We start from the raw sequence: 10,694 nt of genomic DNA, 5'->3' as shown, positions 1-10,694 counted from the left end.
CACACACACAAATACACACACACACACACACACACACACACAAATACACACACACACACATGTACTCAATAGAAAACTAAACAATACTAAATAATAAATATATACACATTGATATATTATATATTAGATATGTAAGATGATATACTAGGTGTAATGGACACATCAAAAGATAACTTGGTGGACCTGGAGAACAATAATAATACAACTGCATTTCTAGACACAAACATTCAGATCACAAACAATATATATTTTGTATTAGTTTACAAAAAAGACACACAAATGCCTGTTCTGACATGGAGATAGCAAATACCCACATAACTACAAAGTGTCAGTGGTAAAATCATTACTTATTGGAGCATTTAGATTCTCTTTCACAAATGAAACAATTGATAAAGAAATCCATAGAAAAACAAACACTAATTAACAATGAATATTCAAAGAGACTAGTAGACCAAGCTACTGATGAATATAGACAGGAATACAATGCATTATACAATATTACTACTAAAAATACACATATTATACACAAAATACACTAAGTGAATCTAATGCAAACCAGGTACAGAACAGACAAACGTTTTATCAAAAATCTTGTAAAACAAAATGCTTCACACACCAAACCATGAGCTGACATTAGAAATATACTACAAAAACAATAAGATCAAAAACCAACTCCTGCACTTGGCTATATCATATCTTCTATAGTTTATAGTAGCTCTGTGTACCATTCTATGATAACATTTCTGGAAGTGAGCTCATAACTGCAAGCCAATGGTCTGACAGTGTTGCTATTTAACCCTTTAGCATTTAAACAGCCTATGTTTGGCCCAAATAGTCTACTTGTTTTATGTTCAAACTGGCAGATCCAGCCTCTGACACCTACCCAACAATGTCATTCTAAAAATAAACAGTCATGTCTTTGAAATCTAAAAGTTATGATATAAGGTGAAGGGTTAAAGTTACAAGATGTATCTACTGCACAGATGTATCTGCTGAATAATATTTACAGCTAAGTGGACTGAGAGTTAAGTGTTTGGACGACAGCCATTGTAATTCCAACTAATAGAATGCTGGTTGCCCTGTCAACTCACCCATTCCTTCATCACATTACCTATTTCCAATTTTAATTAACTGGAATGCTGGACATCAACTCATTTCAAAATAATTTTTGTTCCCTTTTTTTTATTTAATTTCCTTTGCTTGTTTGTTCAACAATGTTTACTCTCCTTGATACAGGTGTAGTCTTGATTAATTAAAGTTATCTTGCTCAGCACATTAAATATGTTAACACAAACCTCACAATGTTTTCTTAATTTACTTTAAATGTGCTATGAATCACATTGTGTTCTCTGGAATTAATTTCAAGCTATAATGTTATTAAGTTAGAATATATCAAGCATCTTTTGACTAAAATTATTCATTAAGCTCTTGACACAAAGATTCTTCTCAATTGCCTGATGTTTCGCAGCAGCACTAAATTATGCTTACATTTAATACGTTAGCAATAGCTTAACAATTGTTCTTTTACACAGGTGGTATCTCTGTATAATTTATTCTATAAACACTTGTAGTTTTCTATGTCAACCATATACATTCTCTTATAACTGCCTAATGATTCTCCAGTCACTAATTTTGCAAGCATTGTTAAGTATATACAAAGTGAGTTCAAAAAGTATTCAACCTTTAGGCATAAATAAAAAACAACATTGTGTATTTCACAAATTTTATTTAATCACCTTCAAAATACTCCTCTTTGGAATACACACACTTCTTCCAGTGGTTCTGCCACTGCTGGTAACACTTCTGGGAAGCCTTCTCTAGATTGCTATGGAGCTTCACTGACACCTTTCTCATAATTTTCTCTCGCAACTCAAATCACTTCCCTTTCAGCATTATTTTCAGTTTAGAGAAGAGCCAAAAGTCACACAGTGCTAAGTCAGGGTAGTAGGGAGCCTATCAAACAAGTAGTGTGTTGTTCTTCACCAGGAAGGCTTGGATTATATGGGCAGAATGAGCAGGCACACTGTCGTGATGAAGTTGCCAATTCTTTACCACTCACATCAGGTCACTTTCAATGAACAGCATCACAAAGGTGATGTATAACCTCCAGGTAGTATTCCTTATTGATTTTTTGGTCTTGTGGTGCATATTAATGATGCACAATATCATGGAATCAAAGAAACAGGTCAGCATTACCTTCTCATTGCTGAAAGCCTATTGTGCTTCTTTGGGCCTTGGTGATTTTATATATATATATATATATATATATATATATATATATATTGATGCTTCCATTGGGAGGACTGGAACTTGGTTTCCTGATCATAACCCTTTACCCATGTCTCATCACCAGTGATGATGGTCTTCATGAAGTCTAGGTTGTGGTTTCATAGACCAGCATGTCTTGAGTGATTTTCTTGCAGAGTGGCTTCTGCTTCTCCACCAGCACCTTGGGGACAAATTCACTGACACTCTCTGCATCCATAAGTTTTCTGTTAAAATGGAATACACTGATTTTGAGTTTATTCCCACTTTGTGATCAATTTCCTGGATTGTTACATGACAGCTTTTCATGACTATTGGCTGAACTTTCTCAATTGGCTCCTCATTTCAGCTTGTGGATGGCCTGCCTGAGCATGCCTCACTCTCCACTGAGGTGTGGCCATGTTTGAAGCAGCTGTACCACTCCTTGATCTAAGTTTTGCCCATGGCATCATTGCAAAAGGCCTGCTGAATCTTCTGGATGGCTTGAGCTTGGGTATCACCAAACTTTTGGCAAAACTTGATGCAATATCTCTGCTTGATGTATTCAGTGGAAACAAAAATCTAATGAGTGCATACTACACATCTGTACTCTAGGCATAACAGCTAGGAATTGACACAGCCTACTGGTGTGAAAATTTTTACGCATGCACAGGAAGGATGGTGTCACCTCCTGCCCAAAAGGATTTTGCTTATGCATATTAGTTTTGGCAGGGAAAAAAAAGGTTGGATGCTTTTTGAGCATACTTCATACATCACACATCTCTGAAGTTGTACATACAAAATAATTAAAATGATATTAGTTATGTCTAATATTGTATTTTTCTCACCACATAATTATTTCTCATTAACTTTTTGATGTTCCATGCATTAATTATATTTAACACTGTTCACTCTTAGGGGTATTGTTCTCACAAACTTCATCTATTCGCCTGAATGATGCTTTCCATGAGCAAGGATCCTAGTCTATTATGGAATCCATCAAACAATTTGATGTTGCAATATTCATGTCAATAATATTCTTCTTTGATTTCTTTATGGAATATTTTACATATATTTTTCCGACTTCTTTTTCAGATGAAATCTCTAACAGCAACAGAAAGTTACAATGTGTCAACTATCCATGATCTGCTTATACGGTATCCAGCGGTAAGTTTGATCGTAACCAGTTTTGACATTATTGAGATATTGTGGGGTTTGTTATGGTTGTTGTTATGGTTGCTCTGCTACTGCTGCTGCTGATGATGATGATGATGATGATGACAAGGAGGGTATCAGCAATGGTGGTGACAGCAGTGGTAATGACAACTAATGCAACAACACTAATGTTGCTGTTGTTTAGCCCATGTCAGCCTTGCCAGAATAGGCCAATGATTCAAGCCATCTCCATATTTTTTTCAGTTATAGTGTATCCCAGAATAGATTACTAAATGTGGCTTTTCTTAAGAGTGAAGGACATAGTTAAGAAGATTGTTATTTTTAGCATATCCTACAACTATGTATAGGCTCCTTTGTTAGCTTGGTGTTTAATATATTTAATAAAGGGAAATCCTTAAATGAAGTCAGCCTTCTACTAAGTGTATGTCCATATATTTTATATGATACGTCACAAAATAAGGATTCGGCTTGAAATTATTTATTTACATATATATATAACATGTATGTATAGGATACATATATAATACAAAACCATATTAAAATACAAATCCAGAACCAAAGGAAACACAAACATGAAAGAAGAAAGAAAAAAAGAAAAAGGAGGAAGAAAGAAAGAAAAAAAACATCAATTCAACATCAAATGCCTCAACAGAACCTACTGAAGTAAGCCAACATGCTCATGGCATTACAGCATGCAATGGGTGAGGCAAAGGTGTTGGAACAGCCAAGTACCCTCACAGGCATCACCTGACGCTTCAGTAAGGTGAGCCACCAACGATGACAAGAACATCACTGTTAGTAGCCCAGCCCCTCCAAATGTCTCAAACACCACAGACTGTAAGAATTCAACAATTGAAACAGCTATTAGTACAGATATGGCAGTGTGGTTAAGTTCACTTTCAGCCTAAGTCCCTTTGAATAGCTCTTTAATCAACAACTATAGCCCCAGGTTGAGCAATGTTTTGTGAGTTAATTTGGTTGATGTAAACTGCATATATATGTGTATAGATAAATATTCATGTTTGTGTATATATGTGTATATATGCATATGAATATATATATATATATATACATGTGCATGTGGTCTTTGTGTCTCTCATCACTTGACAACCAATGTTAGTTTACTTAGCAGCATCAAAAAAGAGTTAACCAGAGTTAAATTAAGTACTAAGGTTGATTTGTTTGACTAAGCCCTTCAAGGCAGTTCCCAAGTATATCCTCAGTCTAACAAAAACAAGTAAAAGATTAAATAGTAAAACACATTTATCACTAATTGGCAGTGCTCCAGCTTGGCCACAGCCTTTGGGCTGAAATATATAAAAGAATGATATTACTTGACAAGCTTTCCCATGGAAAATGAAAGGAACTGAATATTACTTTAAAATATCAGATTAACTATATTTTAGTTTTCATATAGTTTCCTTATTAGAACAATGTGTAATTGTGCGGAAAAAGAAAATCTTGCAAAACAGTTTTATTAATATGTATGTATGTATGTATGTATGTATGTATGTATGTATGTGTGTATATGTATGCATGTATGTATGTATGTGTGTGTGTATGTGTGTGTGTGTGTATGTATGCATGTATGTATGTGTGTATGTATGTAAAAAATTATCATGCACAGGCATTGCTTGAAAAAGAAGTGTAAGACCTATGACAAAAATGGCTGGTTGCAGCCTCCTTTGCATATGTGGGACTTTTGATCAGGCAATGGCAATACTCGAACACAAGTTTGCAGCCATCATGTATGTATGCATGTGTGTGTGTGTGTGTGTGTGTGTGTGTGCGTGTGCATGTGCATGCAATGCATGTGTGTGCCTGTATGTGTGTGTTGATGCTACATGAATATTTGCTATCTATGCCTTTGCATGAAATTTTTTGAGCAAAAAATATATCACTGTGCTTTTACAAGTCAAATGAAAAAATTCATAACTTGAAAAATAGGTAAGGCTTTAGCAGGAAGAGCAGTGAGCTGTAATACAGTACAACAATGATAAGAATTCATCCAACCCATACTAGCATCGAAAAACAGATGGGCTAAGTAATAATCTAGCAATGCTCATATTAATTAAGACAAATAAGCATTAAACTAGTGTATCACTTGATATTGACAACAACCATCATCATCATCGTCACCATGACATGATATGAAAATGGGGAATGTCACATATGAGGTGCATTCTATAAGTTTTCGACTATTTTTTCCTGCTAAAACTTATGTCATGTAAGCAAAATCTTTTGGATGGGAGGTGCCATCCCTCCTGTGAATGCATGAAAACTTTCATGCCAGTAAGCCACATCAGTTCCTGGTTACAGATGTGTTGTGTACACTTGTCAGATTTTCGTTTTCATGCAAGATGACTGAACACATTGAACAGAGATATTGTATTAAGTTTTGCCAAAAGCTTGGTGATATTCAAGTTCAAACTATCCAGAAGATTCAGCAGGCCTTTGGTGATGATGCCATGGACAAAGCTCAGATCAAGGAGTGATAAAACCACTTTAAACATGGCCAAAAGTCAGATAATGTGTGAATGCACTTTATACGTGAAGGAGAAAGTGACCAACAACAGCAGCAGCAGTAACAATGACATAATGTTGTTCAAACCAAAAGATAGGTCTTCAACAAAAATATTGTTCAACATCAGGCAGCATATAGTGAAACTGGCAATTTTTCAACAATTCTATGATTTCCTAAACTGGTGACATAATAGCAGCATTACCAACATTATTGATTATTGGATCATCAGCTAATACACCTATTTGGTCAACAATCATACCATGTCTTAGACATACCTATATCCATATCTTTAAAACCTGTCAGCTCATATACCTATTTTGCCAATAACCACACACTTATTTTGACAGTAACTTTGCCATGTTCTAATCATTCTGGTCTTTAAAGAAAACAAGTTTGGGTCATAAGACTGAAAACAAGAAGGTCAAGTTAAATAAATGTACTTGTATGTATGTATCTGTGTGTATGTAAGTATGTATGTATATACATATATATATCAATATATGTAAGTATGTATGTATATATATATATCTATATACATATATATATATGTATACTTATATGTATATGTATAAGAAACAAGTTAAAAATAATGTATTATTCTTAACTTGTTTCTTATATATCACTCTGTAAACACCAGTTTATATGGAGACCATCCACGGATTTACAATATAGAATTGTGATGAACCATAACTTGGACCCCTGCCAATTAGCCTGGTGTGCTAACAGAGAGCTTATGAAGTATTTTGCTGGGATTGACAATCCCTTGCTATTTGTTCAGTATATGTATGTGTGTGTGTGTGTGTGTATGTGTGTATGTATATATATATATATATATATATATATATATATATATATATATGTATATATGTATATTTATGTGTGTACATATGTATATGTTCATACACCCATTCTATCCTTAAATTCTCTTGAACTATGATCTGAACTGTTAGTTGCCAATCTTTCCACCTTAAAGACGGAGGAAGGCTTTACAGTAATGATTATATGCATCACCACTGGTTGCATATCCTTGACTTTTTGCACACTCCATCTGCCAACATTTAATCTATTATGTAATTCTGAACCCCAAAAAGAGCTGTCGGGCTTAAAATACCATGCCCTCTCTCCTTAGTTTTCTGTATATTTTGCACTCCATGTAAATTTGTTCTGTAAATATATAAACATCTATGTACTTATACATGAGTGTTCATCTTCTGAATATTTTCAGTCTTTGCCCCCCCCCTCTCTCTCTACATACATATATATATATATATATATTCCTTTATATATTCACATGTGTGTATGAATGTATGTATGTTTTATATATTGAACCTAAGCATGTTTATTTGCATCAATGTCTTTGCATATATATGTATATACATGTAAATATCAATACACTTACATACACACATATGCACACACACACACATGCACAACACACACAAACAAACACACACATACAGCATAGTTCCCAGTCCAGTCTGCCCCTAAGTAACAGAAACCTTTACTTCAATATCTACAGCTAGATCTACAAATCCCAGATAGTCCTGAATTTTGACATGAAATGACACAAAAATACCACTCAACTGAGGACACTGTACAGTTGTGTTCTGCTGAACTCTCATTTGCTGCAGCAACAAGAGAGACCAATAATAATAATAAGTAATAATAATAATGATAATCCCTTCTACTAAAGGTACAAGGCCTAAAATTTGCAGGGAGGGGATTAGTCAATTACATTGATCCCTGTGTTTCACTGGTACTTAATTTATTGATCCCAAAAGGATGAAAGGCAAAGTCAATCTCAGCAGAATTTGAAGTCAGAATGTAATGACAGGTGAAATACCACTCAGTGTTTTGTCCAGTGCCAGCTTGCTGTCTCACTAATAATAGTAATAGTATACATACATACACATATACACACATGCATACATACATACACACACATATACATACACACACACACATACATACATACATACATACATACATACATACATACATACATACATACATACATACATACATACATATATTGACTGATACAGATATGGAGGCTTACATACAAGACTAAATTTCTGTCAACTACTCAATGATTATATTCAAATCTCCAGCTGTACAAGTCCAGTGCACATGACACCATCAATTACAAAAATGAAAATATGCAACGATCATTGAATTGTTGATGCAGAAACTTAAAGACCTGTATGTAAGTCTCCATATCTGTATTAATAAATAAATATAGTCTGGAATTTGCAGTGAAATCGAGGCCTACCTCTTTTGTCATCACTCATGGTTCATCAAAATATATACATATGTTCTCTCATATGAACATATATAAACATAGACAAACTTGTAGAATGTCAAGTTCATTTCAATTACATTCACTCTTCTGAGATTATTTGCAACATTTTTCTGTTCTGCATGTTATATCTCATATATCATATTATCTTGATATCAAAATCAAAGGCTCATATTATATGTACAATTTATCATAGCTAGTATAGCTTGACACTGCTATCTTGCTGTATCAACCAACTCGGATTAAATAAAATCATTGCTATATGTTATCAAGCATTTACATCTCTTCTGGTCAGCATGTATAATTTTCTACACCAGTGATCTCAATACGGAGACCTTCATACCATTAAAAGAATGTTGTTATTGTTTGATAAGTTTAAAATAACGATGGAAGCCTTGACTTACATATTCTTTTGTTTTATGAACAAATATTCCTCAGAACTAAAACTTTGCTTTAACTTATATTTTATTTAAAATATTCACTTTTCTTTCTAGATAAACTGGATTAAATATTTCCAAAGTCTTGCAACAATTCGTAATATCAAGATACAAAATTCTGACCGGGTGGCCATTTTATATCCTGATTACCTAAGCCACCTTTCAGTCTTCTTAAATGATGTTAAAAGCAACATTACAAAAGCTGAGTAAGTAATTTTATTTTTATACTTTTCATTGTTTCCTTTGGCAAAATAAACAAAATTTACCATATGTTCAAGCATCATTTTTTTAGTTTTTGATTTGTTTTTACTATTTCAGTTTTAAAAAACCCACATCTAGAAGGTAGATAAGAAAAATAACATTACCAGCCACTGTCAATGGATAGGATCTCTTAGGAACCACAACTAGAATATGTTGATATAAATATCAAAGAAAAGGTTGATAGATTATACCCAAAACACTGCAATAAGAGAAACATTATATATTTGATGCATATTTCATGAACTTAACAAAGGTAAATTCACATATTTCCATCAGTGTTATGTAGAAAGTGTGATGGGCTCTACCTGGTGAATTTCCTACATTCATTACAGAAAAATAAACTACATCCCAAATAGCAGTAACACATTCTGAGACACTCACATCAAAACCTGCAAGCTTGATGTACAGGGTGCGGTCATCTAAATAACGCAGAAATGAAAATTACACTGACATCCCATTTCAACAGATATTTTTACTAAAATTACATAAAAACATCTTGAAATGCTAATGAGTAAATTTATTCATTAAAATCGCAATTGGTTTCAACCACAGCCTTCAGATGACTTCAGAATCTTCTGCAACTCTTCTGGATGGCCTCCTTGTTAAAGTTGGTGAATGCTGCCATAATCCTTGCCTTCAGTTAATTTTTGGAGTTACAAGGAGTTTTGTTGGCCTCTTGCTCAACTGCACCCCACACATAATAATCAAGGGGGTTGCAGTCTGGAGAGTTAGGTGGCCAGATGTTAGGGGTGATGTAGTCGCAGAAATTGTCTGACAGCCATGACTGAGTTCGCTTGCTTGTGTGGCATGGTGCAGCGTTTTGTTGCCAGACATAGGTCTTCCAGCAGCTACCCTCTTGATCCAGGGCAGCACTACCTCCTCCAGGCACTTTATGTAGCTTCCATGTTGAGTCTGAGGCCGTGTGGGAAGATGAATGAAGTCATAACGTCACCATCACTAGCGATCACTCCAAACACTATGATGTTGACTGGATGTTTGATTTTTATCACTCTCGGTACATGTTCATATTGGTACATGTTCATATTGGAGCTTCAAGTGCTTCATGTTGGAGTATATACTTATTGGTTGATTAATAATTAGTTTTTCTTTTGAATTTGAAAAAAATTTAAGTTCAAACATAAATGAATTTTTCTGGAAATCTTGAAGAAAGATGAATTTTTACCTATTAAAGAGTACATTACAATTTAAGATTTGTTCTATTACACAAAAAAATATTAATACCTATTACTAATTTTTTCTCATTAATGATGTTTTTGTGCATTTTGCTCTACTGATATCCACTCTGTCAACTTTATTTAACATGTTTTAATATACTGATATATTTCTCTTCAAATGTCTTCTCTCATCAGTGTACAACCTAATACCTTTGTTTCACATCTAGAAACCATTGCCTTCTATTACGTCAAACAATACCATGGTGTCTTCTTTTCAAGTGCTATAAAAATACTCTTAGCCATCACTTGCAAGCAAGTACTACTTGATTGTGTGCACCATGTTTCATGTTTTGCTGATAGCTTTGAGTACTTATGTAGTCATGAGTAGACACAGATACCCTCCCAGCACTCTCATTTTTGGCCTAGCCAAAAATCAAGGATTTCACAACTGGTGGGAGAGAGGATTTCATCAATAATGAAGTGCTATTTATTTTCACTTGATGTGTCTTGGAGCTGTGTGAAATAAAGTGCCTTGTTTAATATACTGTTCAAGTATGTGTGCATATGTACATATATAT

At 34.1% G+C, this 10,694-nt stretch overlaps 1 protein-coding gene across 1 annotated transcript in view; it reads left to right on the top strand.

Moving 5' to 3' along the window:
• LOC106884025 (uncharacterized) overlaps window positions 1-10,694 on the top strand; it is a 693,536-nt gene that overhangs the window by 647,890 nt on the left and 34,952 nt on the right. The window contains exons 8-9 of the mRNA XM_052972775.1: window positions 3,340-3,411; window positions 8,738-8,886. Coding sequence (XP_052828735.1) covers window positions 3,340-3,411; window positions 8,738-8,886 — 221 coding nt within the window. The remainder of the gene's footprint in view (window positions 1-3,339; window positions 3,412-8,737; window positions 8,887-10,694) is intronic.

Source organism: Octopus bimaculoides, chromosome 14 (assembly GCF_001194135.2).
Source record: "Octopus bimaculoides isolate UCB-OBI-ISO-001 chromosome 14, ASM119413v2, whole genome shotgun sequence".
NCBI lineage: Eukaryota > Metazoa > Mollusca > Cephalopoda > Octopoda > Octopodidae > Octopus > Octopus bimaculoides.
Note: the sequence above shows the minus strand (reverse complement) of the source record. Positions and strands in the feature narration are given on the sequence as shown.